This window comes from Pristiophorus japonicus, chromosome 5 (assembly GCF_044704955.1).
Source record: "Pristiophorus japonicus isolate sPriJap1 chromosome 5, sPriJap1.hap1, whole genome shotgun sequence".
In the NCBI taxonomy this organism is placed as follows: domain Eukaryota; kingdom Metazoa; phylum Chordata; class Chondrichthyes; family Pristiophoridae; genus Pristiophorus; species Pristiophorus japonicus.
The window spans coordinates 104,654,404-104,675,888 of NC_091981.1; the positions used below are offsets into that span (position 1 = coordinate 104,654,404).

At 45.8% G+C, this 21,485-nt stretch overlaps 1 protein-coding gene across 2 annotated transcripts in view; it reads right to left on the reverse strand.

Annotated features, from left to right (window-relative positions):
* Nucleotides 1–326: 326 nt before the first annotated feature.
* Nucleotides 327–21,485, reverse strand: part of hibadhb (3-hydroxyisobutyrate dehydrogenase b) — a 219,643-nt gene continuing 198,484 nt past the window's right edge. For both annotated transcript variants that reach the window (XM_070879930.1, XM_070879931.1), the window contains exons 7-8: nucleotides 2,326–2,482; nucleotides 327–1,029 (exon numbers count right to left, since the gene is read on the reverse strand). In XM_070879930.1, the coding sequence (XP_070736031.1) occupies nucleotides 871–1,029; nucleotides 2,326–2,482 (316 nt within the window). In that variant the 3' untranslated portion in view covers nucleotides 327–870. The remainder of the gene's footprint in view (nucleotides 1,030–2,325; nucleotides 2,483–21,485) is intronic.

Sequence of the window (21,485 nt, forward strand, 5' to 3'; positions counted from 1 at the left end):
GGAAGGTTGGGACACGGACACAAATACATTAGTATATGTAATAATAACAGAGGATCTAAAACATATAGAAAACATTTCCATTTCTAATCAGTGATATCTGTTACTTTAATGATTTTTCATTTTCTTTAAAATTAGATTTAAAACTAGTCACACTGATGAGGTGAAAGTCTCTCCTCTCTGACAGTTTGTAAGGTAATGAGATTGGGCAGTCTCATCCCACTTTTCCTGCGGACTTGGATCTGAACACAAGACTACCATGAGACCTCTAATTAAATTGGCAAAAGATTCTGAATTACGCCAAACAAAAACAATGATTGAATCCAGCACATAATTCATAGAATTTTATTTTAATTTACAATCACATTTTAATTGAATATTTAAAGAAAAAATGAATCATTGCCATCTATTTATAACATGTCACTGATTCTGATTTATGTATTATTCAAGAAAACAAAATACAGAAAGCTAAAAGTGAAAATTCATAATATAATATATCATCTTTTAGTGAAGTAATTGGTACTGAAACTCAACAAAACAAAATAGTTAACTTTCTTATCATTTCCCCAGTAACAAATAGTAAACCTACATAATATGTAACAGTCTCATACCTCATAAAACGTTCTGGTCATCTTGCTCGCAATCCAGTTTCAAAACGCTTTCATTATCTAATCCCACACAGTTAAATTAGGGACTTCTGGGCGCACAATTATATAAGCTGTTCACTAAAAAACTAGACAGCCTCGCTGGGATCCTGATTTATGGCTATAGAATTATCCTGTCCTTTTTTGTTGGACAACTGAAGTTACTTGAACACTCACTGATAAAGTCTCATGATTATTTTCTCAAAATACTTTTCGGTGTTGGTCAAGTTTAAATATTCTCCTCTTCACGCAGGAACTGAAATACCGAAGAGAAGTCTTTCTGAGCATAGCCCCGTGCACACATCATCCTGTAAATCTGATGGGACAAGGCTCCTAATAGAGCAGGAGTTTTAGTATTTGTGGCAGTGTTTTGTGCTAATCCCAGATCCTAAACAGAAGAAAAGGAAGGACAGTTAGAGAATGATTTATTAAACCTTACTTTAGAACTTAACACTGTGACCCGATTGAGGCCACAAATGACTGGACAATTATTACAATAAATTACTAATACATGCCAGCATTTTTTTGGTCAACAAGGTGTCTGAAACATATGGGAATCAATCATCATATTTTAAAATCCACAAGCCAAGCTACTGAAAAATCAGGTAGATTTCCTGTTTGCCTGATATAAAGTGCACACTCATCTGAAGTGTGCCTAGATGGTGAGTAGTGCAAACACGGCACTTTCCAAGTTTTCACCTCTAGACATCTTTTCAAGAAATCTTTTTTGCTTGCCATTTAATCGTTGAACTTTGCTCTGTGACAGAAGTACATATTCCTGATTTGTAATTCTTACCTCTTGTTCCCTTCTCTCTTCTTCCTCCATTTGTTGTGTTCAGACCAATTTAGGACCACACTTATCTTCCAAAGACTCCCAACCAAAATATTAACCTGTTTTCTCTCTACAGAAGCCGATGGACCTGCTGGAAATCCTGTATTTCTAACATTTTCTGTTTTATTATAGAGCTTTAGCTCTTCAAAGGAAGTAAAACCTAGGACTTGCATTGTATCAGACAATAGCATATACATATGATCCTATTAATTGTGCAGTAACTCAGCACACTGGAGTTCAAATGCATTGTTCACATAGCTTAATAGAGTGAGGGACTGTATTTGCCATTCCACGCAATGTGGAAAGGTACAGAATGAAGGTCAGGCATTTTCCAGAGCTAGAGCATTAAAAATGGACTGAAAGGCAAGTCACTGAAACTGCCCCTCTTAGCCAGGGCATTTTGCCTGGCATGGAGCAATCTAGAAAGCAGCAAAATGGGAAGAGTATCCATCCAAAGCACTATAGATTTCTGAAAGACATATCTTTGCTGTTCCAAGGAATGGTAGCACAAAGAATTGCAAGTCACCAAATGACAAAGTCATCATCTCGACTGGACCATCAAAAAAGCAAACAGTGAGCTGAGGTGTATGATAGACCAGAAAGCCCTAGGTTTCAGTGAGTGTACTGAGTTCGTTGGTCCCAGCAGGGACAGGATTTGGTGTTCAACAATTGGCTTTAATACCAATATTAAGCACCTCCAATCAGCTGGTTATAGAATGGCATCAGAAGAAGCCATTGAGAGCAAGCTTCCTGCCTTCTCTCAGTCGACTGAATAACATGTGGCATGGATGATCTAAAGGGGACAGGGAAAAAAATTGAGTGCTAACGATTTCTTTATTTAAAAAAAAGTACCTTTGCCATCAATGTTGTAGCAAATCCACCTTGATAATCATTAGCAGAAGGGACACCCTCCATCACTCCCGGTACAGGGTTGTAGGTGTCACTTGACCAGCATCGACCTGAGCTCATATTCAGAATTTTCGCCAGAAGCTTCGGGTCAAGCCCTAGCCTGTCAAAAGTTACAGATGAGTAGTTTTAGGGTCAAAGTGCAAGCAGGGTTGACCAGTTATCTGCTGTTTGACCCCACAAAGTCATTTGTCTCATTCTAGTAAGTGTCTTCCAAAATGATACCGCATTTATTTTGGATTTATGACATGACATTAAAGTGATTCTAACTCAGACCAGCATATACAAATTGAACCAAGCTATTAAATACATGGTCAATAAACTTTAAAGAGACAGTACTCTCTGCTGGCTTGCACAGGCTGGATATAAATGGTATCAAAAGAATATCCGCACAACATTTTGTTTTCCTTATTCTAATCTTTATTTCATAAATTGTTGAATCTTACAACTAATCAGCCAACAAATATTTCTCTCAGGATTCCTATAAACGGCACAAACAAATTCTAGTATGTATCTTTATTTTGTAACTTGATCTACATGGTTACCCAAATTTAAATACATGGCTCCCGTTGCTCCGATTTTTAAAAACAGGTCATTTTGTGTTTCAAAATACCAGTTCACTGTGGGGATGGTAATTGCTGTACATTTTGTAATGGGGGAATATGGATATAGGGGAGCCTTTTACATGTATATCTATGAAGTAGAAGCTGCAATCATAAGCATTGTTAAAAGTCGTTCAAAATAGAAAATTCACCAATGCAATTTGTTTAGCCAACAAATCTCAAACTTGGTGGCTGGACATCAAACACAAAGTTGCAAATTCAACCATGATGTTTTGCAGGGATTGGTGGCAAGTTTTTGAGAAAAGTCTGGACCTATTTTGGCAAGGCAGAAGTTTGACATGAATGCTTTTTTAACATACAGTTAAATCATTTTATGTTCTGATAAAGAGCACAATAACATGCCCATTGTGGTAACAAAACTAATTATTGAAGTATGCAAATAGATAAATGCAATCATAACCAAACTGTAATTAGTAACATTATGAATGGCAAACAGTGGGGAACAGCACAATGCTTTACTACATGAACGGTCAATAATAATTAGACTTATAAATAGGTGACATTTTGAGAAGTGATTTGCTGAATCTTCATACAAGGGTTTCAAACCTTACATGGTCTCTTTGAGACTCCCAAACTCTGTCTTCACACTCACACAGAGGCATCAAGTTGTATATTATAATATCCGTAAAGAAGAAACAGCGTGGAGTAGCATAATGCAAGGCACATCTTCATGGTTATCACTAATACATTTCACAAAACTTTCCAATATAAATAATTCTATTTTTTTTTACACACAGTACAAGATGTACTGCAGCAACTCACCAAGGCTTCTTCGGCAGCACCGCCCAAACCCGCGACCTCTACCACCTAGAAGAACCAGGGCAGCAGGCGCATGGGAGCACCATCACCTGCAAGTTCTCCGCCAAGTTACACACCATCCTGACTTGGAAATATATCGCCATTCCTTCATCGTTGTTGGGTCAAAATCCTGGAACTCCCTCCCGAACAGCACTCTGGGAATTCCTTCAGCACAAGGACTGCAGCGGTTCAAGGCGGCGGCTCACAACCACCTTCTCAAGGGCAATTAGGGATGGGCAATAAATGCTGGCCTTGCCAGCGATGCCCACATCCCACAACAAATTTTTAAAAAAGAAACACGTAGTGCAACTAATCAGTCTAGAGAACGCATATGATTAGGACCATTAATGCAACTGGTTAGTGCTGACGCATCATTATGTGCAGATATATGCTTATGGAGTATTCAGTCATGTTAACAACCTATTCAATCCATCTTACTGTGAACACCTACAGTCCCAAGATCTTTATAGCTTCTCCATTAATACTATCCCAGCCATAGTTATAACATCTATGCACTGATTGAAATCTTCTGTGTTCTCTTCACAGAGCAAAGTGAGATAAGCACTTCCAGAAGTACAAAAAAGCACCAGTCACCACACCCTTGTCACCAACAGCCTAGCCATCTAGAACCAACCCAGATATGTACACTATGTTCAACACAGCTAGGTAGAAATCACAGGAGAGTGAATAATAAACACTAATGAGGAAGTGACAAGTGCTAAGTAATGAGGGGTAAAGAGTAATAGTTGAAAGATCTAGGCACTATAGGACCTCTCCCATAATTGTAGGAGCATGCTGACCGCAGCACACAAGCAGTGGGAAAGAATCACCTGCATTGTTGAGCATCTTGGTGGCAGATGCAATGATTTCACTTCAGGAGTCCTTGGAGCAGATAGGCTCTGGCATCTCCAACTTCAAAGTTTGTGTCGCAACTTTCGCCTGAACAGCAGATGCCTGCTGAACAGTAGTAGCATCCACTCCAACATTAGCACAGACTACAACTGCACTGAAATGTCTCCCACAATAGATGTCACTGTTGCTGCAGCCAGCATGAGAACATAAGAACATAAGAATTAGGAACAGGAGTAGGCCATCTAGCCCCTCGAGCCTGCTCCGCCATTCAACAAGATCATGGCTGATCTGGGCGTGGACTCAGCTCCACTTACCCGCCCGCTCCCCATAACCCTTAATTCCCTTATTGGTTAAAAATCTATCTATCTGTGACTTGAATACATTCAATGAGCTAGCCTCAACTGCTTCCTTGGCCAGAGAATTCCACAGATTCACAACCCTCTGGGAGAAGAAATTCCTTCTCAACTCGGTTTTAAATTGACTCCCCCGTATTTTGAGGCTGTGCCCCCTAGTTCTAGTCTCCCCGACCAGTGGAAACAACCTCTCTGCCTCTATCTTGTCTATCCCTTTCATTATTTTAAATGTTTCTATAAGATCACCCCTCATCCTTCTGAACTCCAACGAGTAAAGACCCAGTCTACTCAATCTATCATCATAAGGTAACCGCCTCATCTCCGGAATCAGCCTAGTGAATTGTCTCTGTACCCCCTCCAAAGCTAGTATAACCTTCCTTAAGTAAGGTGACCAAAACTGCACACAGTACTCCAGGTGCGGCCTCACATACCCTATACAGTTGCAGAAGGACCTCCCTGTTTTTGTACTCCATCCCTCTCGCAATGAACCATCCCTCTCGCAATGAGGCTCAAATCCAAGCAGCAGTTGAGATTGAGTTTACCTCACTTTGTAATAGAATAAAGGCAATGATGGTGCAGAGATAGAGGCCCATTGCTGTTGAAGATTCTCGGCTCCCGATGAGCTCTAAATAAGAGGACAAACCCTTGCAAAATGATTTATTGAGTGATCAACAGCAGGAGGGCCTTCTTATCAACGATTACAGTGGCCATGGCCCTTGCCTTGGAACAACATAAAGTGACAGACTACAGCACCTGCCAAAGTATGGGTCCCACTGTGACTGCAGCTGATGACATCCCTAGTTCTGATGCTGGCTCATTAGGCATTGCTATCAAAATAGGTAGCATGTCTCCCACATCCTCTGTGGTTACATCTGCACTTTGAGCTTGAGCACTGGTTCTCCTTCCACTAGAGGAGCATATATAGCTAGGCACCAACATCCAGCTGTGGCAACAAAAAAAAAAATCACAATTTAAACAGGACAAGCACACAGGATAACAACAGATAGGGCATGCACATAGTGTAACTAAATAAAGTTTAACGATTTTATTTATTATACCCTGTACTTGATTTTCCCCCATGATGAATGAACATCAAGTGTAGTCTTCAGGTGAAAGGGGATTAGAGGATGGGGAATAATTGGATCAGTGTGAAGATGCATTTCAGTCCCCATTTTAAAGTCATACATTCTGTCTTTATTTTTATGCAATACTGCGACAAAACTTACAGCAATTTGGGAGATAGAGAAGTAGAGCTGGTTGGAGCACAATAGTTTTTCTGCAGTTCAGGCTGAGACAAAACTGAGGCACTACCAAACCACTACTGGCAAAAGGTTATAATTACAGTGTAACAAGTTTACATAGGTAGTTTCCATTATAAATGTGAGTATAGAAAAATAATAATGGAAAAGGTTGACATGAAGTACCTACATATGAATATTATAGTGGACATAGATGCAATTGTGTTTTTTTTTTATCACCATCAAGACATTTTTTGTTATTGATTAAAGTAAAATTAAGCTCAGTGCCAACAGTTCACATTATGGTAAGATGATAATTATGTATTTTCAAGGTTTGATTTCCATTATAGAGCACTGTACCGCATGCAAGAAATGTCACTTCTCGGTGCTTGGAACGTACCTGTCTGAGTGTGATCACCTATACTGCCACTGGTAAAGAAACGATGACTGACCAATGCCTCTGCAGCCCCTTCCCCACAAGTTTGTAGACCTGGTTGACAGCCTGCCTATGTGGCCTGAAACTGCTGATGCAATATGTCTCGGACATGCCCAAGTAGCGGAATCTCTGTGAAGTGACATGGTATGGGGGAAGGGAAGCTCTTCTTATATGCCTTATATTTGTCATGGCCCACTTCTGCAAGATTACCATTGTATGGTTCGATACCTATCTGTTCCAATGCAAGCAGTGCATTTCCACAAATGACCCTTCCCCCTGCACCCACAATTGCTCCCTCTGGAATTTTCCAAAGATCCATCCTTTACCCCTCCATTTCTTCATCGAAATGCAGCTCATGGGACACCATCCGCAGCATGAAGTTAGCTTCTATAGGGCCCAAGTTTCCACATGATTTGCGCCTGATTTTTAGGAGCAACTGGTGGAGAACGGACTATCTTAGAAATCGCAATTCTCCACATTTTTTCTTTCTGGCGTTCTAGTGAGGTAGAACAGTTCTACTTTGGAACAGAATTTTTTCTTCAAAAGGGGGCGTGTCCGGCCACTGACGCCTGATTTTAAAGTTTCCACAGTGAAAACGTACTCCAAACTAAAGTAGAATGGAGCAAGTGAAGATTTTTGTAGAACTGAAAAAACCTGTTCTACACATTAAAAAATCAGGCGCAGGTTACAAATTAGGCGTCCAGAACGAGGTGGGGGCGGCGGGGGGGAAGGGAAGTCATTAAATTCTACAATCAATCCTTATTTATACTTATACAAATATTATACAAATAAATCCAACCTGAATAAACATTTATAAGCAAAGAAAAGATTAAATAAACCATCTTCCTACCTGTGTGAAAGTGCTTCAGCCATCGTTCGTTGCCGCGGGGGGTGGGGAAGGAAACCGCCGTTTGCCGCCGCGGAGGGGGGGGAGGGGAAGGAGACAGCGGTTTGCCGCTGCGGAGAGGAGGGAAGGGAAGGAGACAGCGGTTTGTTGCCGCGGAGGGGAGGGAGGGGAAGGAGACAGCGGTTTGCCGCCGCGGAGGGGAGGGAGGGGAAGGAGACAGCGGTTTGCCGCTGCGGAGAGGAGGGAGGGGAAGGAGACAGCGGTTTGTTGCCGCGGAGGGGAGGGAGGGGAAGGAGACAGCGGTTTGTTGCCGTGGAGGGGAGGGAGGGGAAGGAGACAGCGGTTTGTCGCCGCGGAGGGGAGACAGCGGTTTGCCGCCACAGAGGGGAGGGAGGGGAAGGAAACAGCGGTTTGTTGCCGTGGAGGGTGGGGAGGGGAAGGAGACAGTGAGAAGGCTGCAAGTGCTGATGTGCTGATGGCAATGTGCTTTTATTTAAAAAAATTTCAAAAATTAAACAGCTACAAAGAACTACAAAAATGGCCGAGTGCCAATGTTTTTTTCACACTGCGCATGCGCGAACGCTGCAACGCGCATGCGCAGCGTTGTCGGCAGGAAAAAAACTAATTTAAATAGTACCCGCCCCCTCCCACTTACAAAATCGGCACGAGTGTAGGCGCCTCCCCCCTGGGCACCGCGCCAAACAGACAAGGAGCTGCAAAGCGCTCGAGAATAGCGCTTTCTGGCGCCGTTTTAGGCGCGAAAAACGGGCGCCCAGCTCAGAGGGGCGCCCGTTTTTTATCCTGTGGAAACTTGGGCCCTATATGTGTATGATAACAACACCCAGCTCTACCTCTCCATTACTGTGTGTCAGCTTGGCTCAGTCGGTAGCATTCTCTTCCAAGTCAAATGGTTGTGGCTTGCCCTGCAATTAATAGAGCCTGACATTTCAGCGCAATACTGAGACTGCTGCATTGTTGAAGGTGAAGACTTTTGGATAAGACATTAAATTGGAGGCATACCTGATAATTAGACGCACAGAAAAGATCGCAGGGACAATGTGAAGAAAGGCAGGGAAGTACTCCCAATGTCCTGCCAACATTTATCCATCAACTAACACCACCAAAAACAGAGATTATTTGATCGTTCATTTCATTGCTGTTTGTGGGACCTTGTGCACGATTGGCTACCCAGTTTGCCTACAAAACATGGACTACAATTCAGAAGTAATTCATTGATTGTGAAGTGCATTGACATTCTCTGAGGATGCAATAAGACACCATATAAATGCAAGATTGTTCTTTTTTTATTACCCTAAACCACTTCTGTGGTGTGAGATTGTCAGACATTAAATCATGGATGAGTAGAATTCCCTCCAATTGAGCAAAGTCATTGTCTTTGGTCCCGGTCAGATATTGAAACCTTGCCACCAACTCCATCTCACTCTCTGTCAGTTTGCTTAGGATAAATATAACTATGGTGCTCTGTTCTACACACAGTGAAGCTTTAAAACTTATATCCTATCGATCAGTAAGATGGCATACCTTCATTTTCACAACATTGACCATCTATGCCTCAACGCTGTACCCACTGTTGCTGGAACTCTTACACACATCTTCATCACCCCTGGACTCAATTTCTTTAATTCCCTCTTTGCTGGCCTCCCAACCTCCATCCCTCACAAACTCCAAATCATCCAAACTTCACTGCCGGCATCCTGTCCTGCAGTAAGGCCTGCTCACCAATCACCTGCGTTAACCCATCAACCCCTATTTTCACCATCCTACTCTGACTTCCTGTCCAAATTCACCAAATTTAAATTCCCACCATCATCTACAAATACTTACGTGACCTCACCCAAGCTGACTTCTGTAGTCTTGTATCTCCGCCTGTGCGTTCCACTCCTCAGATTCTAGCCTCTTCGACCATACTTTTGGTCACCTCTTCAAATGTCCCCTATAAAGTTTCAACTTACGCTGCTACCTCTCCTCTGTTAAGTGCTATATAAATGCAAGTTGAGGTTGTTGCATGTCATGCCTCCGATACACTTTGTGCTCACAAGCATCCATCTTTTGCTCCTCCAGAAGCCTATTGCAATATTTCCCATAATGTCCACTCTGTGACACCATCAAATGCTGCAACATATCCCCTAGCTGTGCTGCTCAGAGGAGACTATTAACAAGCGTGGTTAATTCACATTAGCTACTAATCTGAAAGAAATTCTGTCGCTGCTTAATATTTTTCTGAGCATAGGGCCCGAACTTGGTGGCCTTACCGCCTGCTGCCGCCGAGTTTTTTGGAACATCACCCCTCGGTGCCAGTTTCCACTAGGCCTCCCGCCGATGGGAGGGGAGGACCGCTGGGAACCGCCACTGACAGCTGCTAGCGCGCAAGGCGTGTTAAGTTGCCTCTCGCCCGCCGAGCAGGCAGATTCTTCCGGGCGGGAGTCGGCGGCAGCATGGGGAAGGACCGCTGCGTGGAGGCAGGTCTAATCCCAACAGTAAGTATGAAGACCTGCAAAAAAAGGTTAGTAAACTTCGTTTATTTTTTTTTCAGCAATTTATGTTGATGGGGTCACCTGAAGGTCTTCCAGTGGGTTTTTTGTGTGTAAATTTTTATTGTTATGTGCTTCCCTCCTCCCTGGGCCCGACTCAATCCTCGGCAGCACTTTGGCGAGGATTGCATTTGTCACCAAGATTGGAAGCCCCTGCCCACTGCCACCCAGATTCACGGCAGAAGTCCCTTTTTTGCCACCAGGCGGTCTTTGAAGGACTTTAAAAAAAAAACTCCAGCCCAAAGTGCCATCAGATATCTCGGCGGTCCTTTGGGCGGAACTTAGCTTCCAGCAACTTCAGGTTCATCGTGTTTTACTAGGCCCTTAATAACCATAAAAATGGCCAAAAACTATTTATTTAAAAAAAATTGTTGCTGCCTGTTGTGTTCCTAACACAGATGAGACTGCACACAGGGAGGTTAAAGTAACAGTGACCTCAGTCTTTATTAAGACACTCCAGAGTGAGGAACAGGCCTTAGGGGCCGGCTTATATACAGTGAGTGCTCCCAAGGGATGCTGGAATCCCTTGGGACTGCAGGGGATGTGCTCCCTGGTGACGGAACATGGGAGTGCATGCTTTACAGATACACAACATCACTCCCGCCGCCCCCCCACCAAAGTCAAAGTGAAAACTATTTACAAGGTGAAGCGGTCGGGAGCCTTTCTTTCCCTGGTGGACCGCCTCGGTACAAATGTCTGTTCTGGTGTGTTGGATGTGCCCTCGCTGGGCTGGCGTGTTGTTAGCCCTGCAGGGCTGCTGGTGAGCCTGGTCTTGCTGGGCTGTTGGGCGTGATGGGTTCGATTTCCTGGTCCGGTGTGGTGTCGTTGATCTTTTGGGTGTGTGTTGTGGGCTCAAAAAAGGTGGTGTCTGCTGTGGGTTGTTCAGGGCAGTCTGTGAACCGCAGCCCCGTTTGGTCCAGGTGCTTTCTGCAAATTTGTCCATTGTCTAGTTTGACTACAAACACCCTACTCCCTTCTTTAGCTATCACCGTGCCCGCGATCCACTTGGGACCATGTCCATAGTTTAGCACATACACAGGGTCATTCAGATCAATTTCCCATGACACTGTGGCGTGACCATCGTTTACATTTTGTTGCTGCCGCCTACTCTCTACCTGATCATGCAGGTTGGGGTGAACCAGCAAGAGTCTGGTTTTAAGTGTCCTTTTCATGAGTAGCTCAGCCGGGGGCACCCCTGAAAGTGAGTGGGGTCTCGTGCGGTAGCTGAGCAGTACTCGGGACAGGCGGGTTTGGAGTGGGCCTTCTCTGACTCGTTTGAGGCTCTGTTTGATTGTTTGTACTGCCCGCTCTGCCTGTCCATTGGAGGCTGGTTTAAACGGGGCCGAGGTGACATGTTTGATTCCATTGCGGGTCATTACTATACTCAGGTGTGTGCTGTCGAGATCCGAGATGAACGTCTGCCTGCCCTTTTTGGTTAGCACTACGCAGTTACCCCAAAACAGGCAATCTGCCCGAATGGACAGCTCGACCGTTCGCCGCTGGAACGGCTTGATTAGCTCTTGCATTTCAACGGGGATGCTGGCCCAGCTCCCATGCAGTACATAGTTTTTTTTACTAGGGACAGCAGAGGATCTTGGCTGGTCCAAGTCCTAATCTGGCAGGCCGTGACAGGTGATTTATCAGTTTTAAATTCCGCACTGGTGAAACGCTGACCAGTATGTCAGGCCGTGGGTGGCAAACATGGCCCTCAGACTTTCAATGGTGGCGGTGGCGGTGCTTCCCGACATTATTTCACATTCAATCCATTTTGAAAAAGCATCCACCACCACCACCAGGAACATTTTACCGAGAAACGGGCCCGCATAGTCGACATGGATCCTCGACCATGCTCTGGAGGGCCAGGACCACAAACTTAGTGGTACCTCTCTGGGCACGTTGCTCAACTGAGCACACGCTGCATTGCCGTACATAGGACTCTAAGTCAGAGTCGATACCGGGCCACCACATATGGGATCTGGCTATCGCTTTCATCATTACTATACTCAGGTGTGTGCTGTCGAGATCCGAGATGAACGTCTGCCTGCCCTTTTTGGTTAGCACTACGCAATTACCCCAAAACAGGCAATCTGCCCGAATGGACAGCTCGCCCGTTCGCCGCTGGAACGGCTTGATTAGCTCTTGCATTTCAACGGGGATGCTGGCCCAGCTCCCATGCAGTACATAGTTTTTTTTACTAGGGACAGCAGAGGATCTTGGCTGGTCCAAGTCCTAATCTGGCAGGCCGTGACAGGTGATTTATCAGTTTCAAACGCTTCCATGACCATCAACAATTCTGCGGGTTGCGCCATTTTCACCCCCGTGGTGGGCAATGGTAGCCGACTGAGAGCTTCCGCACAGTTCACAGTGCCTGGCCTGTGGCGGATGGTATAATTATACACTGATAGTGCGAGTGCCCACCTTTGTATGCGGGCTGAGGCATTAGTATTTATCCCCTTATTTTCAGCGAACAGGGTTATGAGGGGCTTGTGATCGGTTTCCAGCTCAAATTTGAGACCAAACAGGTACTGATGCATTTTCTTTACCCCGAACATACACGCTGATGCCTCTTTCTCAATCATGCTGTAGGCTCTCTCGGCCTTAGACAAGCTCCTGGAAGCATAGGCGACAGGTTGCAACTTCCCCACAACATTAACTTGTTGTAATAGACACCCGACCCCGTACAACGAAGCATCACGTGTTAGCACGAGTCTTTTACACGGGTTATACAATACAAGCAGCTTGTTGGAGCATAAAATGTTTCTGGCTTTCTCAAAAGCAATTACTTGTTTTTTTCCCCCCCATACTCAGTTCTCACCTTTACGCAATAACACATGTAGGGGCTCGAAGAGGGTGCTTAACCCCGGTAGGAAGTTACCAAAATAGTTGAGGAGTTCCAGGAACGACCGCAGCTCCGTGACATTCTGTGGCCTGGGCGCATTCCTAACAGCCTCTGTCTTGGCATCTGTGGGCCGAATGCCGTCCGCTGCGATCTTTCTCTCCAAAATCTCCACTTCTGTTGCCATGAAGACGCATTTCGACCTCTTTAACCGCAGCCCTACGCGGTCCAGTCGCTGGAGGACCTCCTCCAGGTTTTGTAGGTGCTCGACGGTGTCCCGGCCAGTGACCAATATGTCGTCCAGAAACACCACCGTGCGTGGTACCGACTTGAGTAGGCTCTCCATATTTCTCTGAAAGATCGCTGCAGCCGACCGAATTCCAAACGGGCATCTGTTGTAGATGAACAGTCCCTTGTGCGTGTTGATGCAGGTGAGGCCCTTCGAAGACTCCTCCAGCTCCTGCGTCATGTAGGCCGAAGTCAGGTTGAGCTTGGTGAACGTCTTGCCTCCTGCCAACATCGCAAATAGGTCATCTGACTTCGGTAGTTGGTATTGGTCCCGTAGCGAGAAACGATTAATAGTTACTTTATAATCGCCACAAATCCTGACCGTGCCATCACTTTTGAGTACTGGAACAATCGGGCTGGCCCACTCGCTGAATTCCACTGGGGAGATGATGCCCTCGCGTTGCAGCCTGTCCAGCTCGATTTCCACTCTCTCCCTCATCATGTGAGGTACCGCTCGCGCCTTGTGGTGAATGGGTCGTGCCTCTGGGACCAAGTGGATTCGCATCTTCGCCCCGGAAAAGTTTCCGATGCCTGGCTCAAAAAGGGAAGGAAATTTGTTAAGAACCTGGGTACATGAGGCCTCATCAACATGTGATAGCGCTCGGATGTCATCCCAGTTCCAGCGGATTTTGCCCAGGCAGCTCCCTCCAAGCAGTGTGAGGCCATCGCCCGGGACAATCCAGAGTGGCAGTTCGTGCAACGTGCCCTCGTAGGTGACCTTGACCATGGCACTGCCCGGGACAGTGATAAACTCTTTGTTGTACGTTCTCAGTTTCATGTGGATGAGGCTCAGGGCTGGTCTGAGTGCCTTGTTGCACCACAGTCTCTCAAACATCTTTTTACTTATGATGGATTAGCTAGCGCCAGTGTCCAGTTCCATGGCTATGGGTAAGCCATTCAATTTTACGTTTAACATTATAGGTGGACATTTCGTCGAAAATGTGTGCATCCCGTGTACTTCAGCATCTGCCTCCTCTCTCTGAGGCTCGAAATTGTTTTGGTCCACCATGGACCGATCCTCCTCTGCCACGTGGTGGTTAGCAGGTTTTGCAGAGCCTGCAGCTCGTTGGAGGTGCCCCATTGTTCCACAGCTCTTGCAAACATACCCTTTGAAGCGGCATGAATAGGCTGAATGGAAGCCTCCACAACGCCAACAAGGTGTGAATTGCCTTGCATTCATCCTTTGTTGCGGATTCTGAATCATCTGGGTCACCTGAGGCTGCTGGCAGTTGCAGACTCGTGATTTCTGCCCTGTACATTTCAGCTCGCAAACACAGTTCCAGTTAATTTATGAACATTGCCAGCACTTATGTGCTGAGAGATTTGTTTGGTGTTATCACTGGTGGATATAAACGCCTATGCTATCGCAATGGCCTTACTGAGGGTCGGTGTCTCCACAGTCAAAAGTTTTGTAGGATGGTCTCATGGCCAATGGCCAGGACAAAAAAATATCTGAGCATTTGCTCCAGGTAGCCATCAAACTCACATTGTCCTGCAAGTCGCCTTAGCTCGGTGACGTAGCTCGCCACTTCCTGACCTTCAGATCGCTGGCACATGTAAAACCGATACCTCACCATCAGCATGCTCTCCCTCGGGTTAAGATGCTCCAGAACCAAAGTACACAGCTCCTCATACAACTTATCTGTGGGTTTCACCGGAGCTAGAAGATTCTTCATGAGGCTGTAGGTCGGTGCCCTGCAGACCGCGAGGAGGACCGCTCTCCTTTTTGCAGCGCTTCCTTCTCCGTCCAGCTCATTGACTACAAAGTACTAGTCTAACCGTTCGACATAAGCTTCCCAGTCCTCACCTTCCGAGAACTTCTCCAGGATGCCCACAGTTTGCTGCATCTTTGCGTTGGATTCGTGTATTCATCGCCTGTTATTGTGTTCCCAACACAGATGAGACTGCACACAGGGAGGTTAAAGTAACAGTGACCTCAGTCTTTATTAAGACACTCCAGAGTGAGGAACAGGCTTTTGGTGCTGGCTTATATACAGTGCTCCCAAGGGATGCTGGGATCCCTTGGGACTTCAGGGGATGTGCTCCCTGGTGGCAGAACATGGGAGTGCATGCTTTACAGATACACAACATCGCCAAAGATACATTTCTTTACATCGGAACAAACTTTTAGTGCTGAAAATACAAACACTGCTATCATTAACATTTTTCTCCATGTTTTCCTACATTGATATTGCTACTCTTCATAGTGAGAGGAGATCAGGGCAAAGAACTTTTACTGTGTACCATTTTCTTTAGTCAGACTACATAAACTAAATCACAACTCTAAATGTGGTTAACATTAAAAATATGAAGTGGTAAATATTATGGATTAAGATTTCAAATTAACTGTGGTACATTGATTAAAAATTTACATTTATATGAAATCTAGTGTTGAATTGTTTTTTATACTTTGTTCAGAAAATACCTATTTTGTTTTTAGTTATACTTTTTCCACTTACTAGTCCTTCCCTCAATTAGCTCTCATTCAATAACAACAACTTGAATTTATATAGTGCCTTTAACATAGTAAAACATCCCAAGGTGCTTCACAGGAGTGTTATAAGACAAAACACCGAGCCACATAAGAAGAAAAAATGGCAGAGTTAAGGTAGTTTTAAGGAGTGTCTTAAAGGAGGAAAGAGAGGTAGAAAGGCAGAGATGTATAGGGAGGGAGTTCCAGAGTTTGGGGCCCAGGCAGCTGAAGGCATGGCCACCAATGGTTGAGCAGTTATAATCAGGGATGCTCAAGAGGGCAGAATTTGAGGAGCGCAGACATCTCGGGTGGGGGGGGGGGGGCGTGTTGTGAGGCTGAAGGAGATTACAGAGATAGGGAGGGGCGAGGTCATGGAGGGATTTGTAAACAAGGATGAGAATTTTGAAATCGAGGTATTGCTTAACTGGGAGCCAATGTAGGTCAGCGAGCACAGGGGTGATGGGTGAGCGGGACTTAGTGCGAGTTAGGACACAGGCTGCCGAGTTTTGGATGACCTCAAGTTTACGCAGGATAGAATGTGGGAGGCCAGCCAGGAGTGAGTTGGAATAGTTAAGTCTAGAGGTAACAAAAGCAGCAGATGAGCTGAGGCAGAGGCGGGCAATATTACGGAGGTGGAAATAGGTAGTTTTAGTTATGCCGCGGATATGTGGCCGGAAGCTCATTTCAGGGTCAAATATGATGCTAGGTTGCGAACAGTCTGGTTCAGCCTCAAATAGATGTTAGGTAGAGGGATGGAGTCAGTGGCTAGGGAACGCAGTTTCTAGCGGGGACCAAAGACAATGGCTTTGGCCCTCCCAATATTTAATTGGAGAAAGTGTCTGCTCATCCAGTACTGAATGTCAGACAAGCAATCTGACAGTTTAGAGACCATGGAGGGGTCAAGAACTCGTCAGTGTACATGTGAAAACTGATGCCGTGTTTTCAGATGATGTCGCCAAGTGGCAGCATATAGATGAGAAATAGGAGGGGGCCAAGGATAGAACCTTGGGGGACACCAGAGGCAGGAGTGGGAAGAGAAGCCATTGCTGGAGATTTTCTGGCTACAATTCGATAGATAAGAATGGAAGCAGGTGAGTGCAGTCCCACACAGCTGGACGACAGTGGAGAGGCGGTGGAGGAGGATAGACTGATCAATCATGTCAAAGGCTACAGACAAGTCAAGAAGGACGAAGAGGGATAGTTTACCTTTGTCACAGTCACAAAGGATGTCATTTGTGACTTTGATGAGAGCCGTTTCAGTACTGTGGCAGGGGCAAAAATCAGATTGAAGGGATTCAAACATGGAGTTCCGGAAAAGATGGGCACGGATTTGGAAGGCGACAACACGTTCAAGGGCTTGAGAGGGAACGGTTGGAGATGGGGCGGTAGCTTGCAAGCACAGTGGGGTCAAGAGTTGCTTTTTTGAGGAGAGAGGTGATAACTGCAGATTTGAAGGAGAGGGTGACAGCACCCGAGGAGAGAGAACCGTTAATAATGTTAGCTAACATGGGAGCCAGAAAAGGAAGTTGGGTGGTCAACTGTTTTGTAGGAATAGGATCAAGGGAGAGGGAGTGGGTTTCATGGACAAGATGAGCGTGGAGAGGTCAAGAGGGGAGATCGGAGAGAAACTGGGGAAAGATGCTAGTTCAGGGCTAGGGTAGGGGGAACCTCACAGGACGTTTGCCCCGGTGGGCTAGGGGAAGGAAGGGAACTGGCAGAAGCAGCTGATCGGATGGTCTCAATCTTTGAGACAAAGTAGTCCATGAGCTCCTCACACTTGTTGGAGGTGAGTGTGGTGGTGATAGGGGAGAGGGGTTTAAGAAGACGGTTAGCAGTAGAGAATAGTAGCCGGGGGTTATCTTTGCATTCCAGAATGATCCTGGAATAGTGAGTAGTTTTAGCAGACGAGAGCAGGACCCGATAATGCTTTATGTGGTCCAGCCAGATCTGGCGGTGAATGGCTAAACCAGTTGTCTGCCACATCTGTTCAACTCTGTGCCCTTTGGACTTGAGGGAGCGAAGATGAGGGTCGTACCTGAGGGAACTGCTAGGGTGAGAGAGAGTAATGGTTTTAATAGGGACTTGAGCATCAAAGGTGGTGGTAAGGGTGTGGCTGCAGAAATGGCATGGTGAAAGGAGGGCCAAAGGCTTGACAGTTTGGAGTTGATAAGTGCAGTTGTAAGAGAGTTTAGAGAGTTTTTTTTCCAGGAGCGGACACAGAAGGAAGTAGGGGGAAGGGGGTTGTGGGTGGAGAATGATACAAGGAAATGGTCAGAGATGGTCTAATCTGCAATTGACACGCATGGAATTCTGAGGCCACGAGAGATGGCAAGGTCAAGGGGGTGGCCGTGAATATGGTTTGGGGAGTTAACAAGGAGGGAGAAATTAAGGGAGGATAAGAGGGTTGTGAGCTCAGAGGAGAGAGAGCATGATGAATTGAGATGGAGGTTGAAATCACTGAGGATGAGAAGTCGCTTGGTGCAGAGGCTGTGGGAGGAAAGCAGGGAAGAAATATCGGTGATAACATTTTTATCATACTTGGGTGTGGAGTAGAGAACGAGAATTTTAAATGAGAGGTGAGAGGGGTGGAATAAGGTGAGTTGCTCAAAGGAGAACGTGCCGGAGAAGTAAGCGGACAGACCAAGGTATGATTTGGTGACGAGAGCTACACCGCCACCACGGCAGTCTGGGCAGGGCAAGTTATGGAAGGTATAGCCAGGCGGCTTCGTTTAAAGGTAAGGTGTCATCGCCCCTTTTAAGCCAAGTTTCCGTTAGACCCTGGTGTCAATGCAATCATGCACGATAAGCTCATGGATGGCAAGGGCATTGTTTGCAAGCAAATGGACATTCTGCAAGGAGTCAAGACACAAAGCCGGGGACTTTGCCATGATTTTTCCCCTCCTCTGCTACAGGTGTTGACTCTTTGCTATATACAGTTCTGTAGGTATCAGTTGCTGTCAGGTCCCTTGTCTAAGTAGCCATTGTTCATTTGTGAGCCCTGACAGTTAACCTCAGCTGGTTATTTGATCACTGTTGACCTTGGAGCTGAGCCCAACTGTGTCCGCACCTGATATCCGCACAAGTACTTCCAGCAGGCGTCACTCAGTATCAATAAGCAGGACTGCAAGCTGATTTTGTTCCTCTTCCTAGCCCAGCAGCATGAATGCCTGTTGTTAAATTTCAGTCGCTAGTGCAGATGAGACCAGTGCAGCTAGCTATAGTACTTAATCCCAAGTCACGCAGTGTCTTTATCCACTAGGCTATTGGGAAAGTGGCCATCTGTACTGGCAATCCATGCTCAAACCACAAGGTCGACAGCATGTAAAGCAGTAGTATAACAAAATCTCAATTTTAAATCTTTGCAGTTCCAATGCAAGATTTAAAATTGTGACAACAGAGGGGTAGGCAGGGATGAGGCTTGTGTGCTGAGATTGTACTATGTTCAAAGATTGAGGCAAAACTACACCTCAACCAGGTAAATAACATTTTTCATACAAAATAGGAGCATGACAAAGTACTTCAATAAAACTGAAGATGGCCTTGTGACTCAAAAAAGAAAAACATGAAAATCAGGACTGCTGTCCCTCAACCTACCCTCAGAAAAAGAAATACCCTGACTCTTCTCTTACAAAAAAACGGTTTTATTTATTTTTCGAAGGAAAAATCTATTTTTTATTTGGACACGTTGCAATGAAGGGGAATAAGGCCTACCAGAAATGGCACAGAGTCTGAGGAGGTTGATGGCTATACAAACCAATTTGCTTCTCTAAGGATGAAAGCTATTATTAATTCAGATGAAACCTCTAAAATCCTGAAACTATACATTTATACATCACAATACTCTGAGCTGCTGCCCTGGTACCCAGATCCAAAATCTCCATTTCATGGCTGACTGCAGTAGTAATCTTGCCATCTGTACAATGTTCCCCAAGTCTGCTTCAGCTGTAACCCAGTCAACCATCATATCTATTGAACTGAACATCTGGGTGTCTGAATGTAAATTAATTTAACCCAATGCTTCAGATAGGATTTTAGTGTTATATATGCATGTTAATGTATGCACTGTAACACTAGACCACTGAATGTACCTTCACCCTGTATACACTATACCTGTACACCAGAGGGTGCTGCTGCTGGAGATCTAAGGGTCACCTGTACACTGCAGGTAATCAAGTATAAAAGGGAGCTCACCTCTTGGTGTCCTCACTCAAGGAGCTGCAATAAAGGACTAAGGTCACTACAGTTCAAGTACTATAGCCTTATCTCGTGGAATCATTATTAGAGAGTGCTTGCATACACAACGACTGGCGACAAGGTTACGAATTTCCATGCACAACATGTCTAACCTAAGCAACTTTCAACAATTCGTTGATAGGGAAGATTGGGATGCCTTTGTGGAAAGGCTAGAACACTTTTACGTCGCACACGACCCGGCTGGGGACTCACCGATCTCGCTGGCGAACAAGCGCAGAGCTCAGTAGTTATGGGCCCACTATCCATGGCCTCATCAGGGACCTGCTAGCCCCAGCGAAGACGACAACCAAGACCTATGTGAAGTTTGTAACTTTAATACAAGAACAACTTAAACCTAAAGAGAGCATCCTCACAGCCAGGCACCGGTTCTACACCCACCGACGGCCAGGCGGCCAAGAAATTGCTAAATATGCTGCAGATCTAAGAAGATTGAATGCACCGTGTGATTTTGGCGACCACCTCACCAAAGCATTAAGGGACATCGTTAGTACTGGAATCGGCCACGAGGGCCTCCTCCATAAAACTGCTCTCTGCGGATACTACGGTCACCCTGCAGAAGGCAATCAAAGTGAGCCAGGCATTCATGATTTCGGTCTGCGACTCCAAACGGGTAATGACCCACACCCAGGACTCTAACTCGACGAGTACAGTGAACAGTATGGCGACTTTCAGAGGCAAGAATACTGGCCTGAGTCCCGCAACCCTGAGTCCGCCACATGGGGCCAACCGGCTAGCCCCGGTGCTGGCACTGTGGAGGAAACCACAGGGCGCACCAGTGCCAATACAAAGACTATACCTGCAAAGGCTGCAACACTAAAGTCACCTTCAGCGAATGTGTAGAAGAAGTTTTACTCACCGAGTCGCTGAAGAGTTGGCTGATCACCCGGGCTCCGACACTGGTGAAGATGAAGCTGCTCAGCCCCTGGATGAAGAGTACGGAATATATACCTGCTCCACCGAAAGTTCCTCGTGGAAAATGGAAGTGGAAAACAGCGGGTTCCAGTTTCGATGGAGATCGACACAGGGGTGAGCCACTTATTGATGAATCAGACGGCCTTTGAGAAACTCTGGGACAATCCCGCCGAACGACCAAAAATGTCCCCAATCCAGGCAAAGCTGCTCACCTACACAAAAGGCACTATCCCAGTCGTTGGCAGCATGGAGGTTCAGGTGTCCCATGGCGGCGCGATGCACAAGCTCCCTTTGTGGATCGTTGCCGAGGATGGTCCAACGCTGCTGGGTAGAAGATGGATGAAGCAAGTCCAAATCTGTCGGAGCGACAACGACTTCCGGGCCCCGACGATCGACATCCCACGTGGCCCCAAACTTGGATCCAGCGCGGCACCTGAAAATCTTACCGTCCGACTCGACTGCGTGGCGACAACACAAGACTGCACAACTCAGCGGCGAGATGATCCAACCTGAACGACCAGACCTCACCTTCCGGGCTCCAGTAGCAGGATTCCGAGGGGAGAAGATTGTGGAATTCTGGCATGTGTTGAGACACAGTACATCTTACTTCAGCTTCTAGGTTTTTGTCCAACAGTTGCAAACAG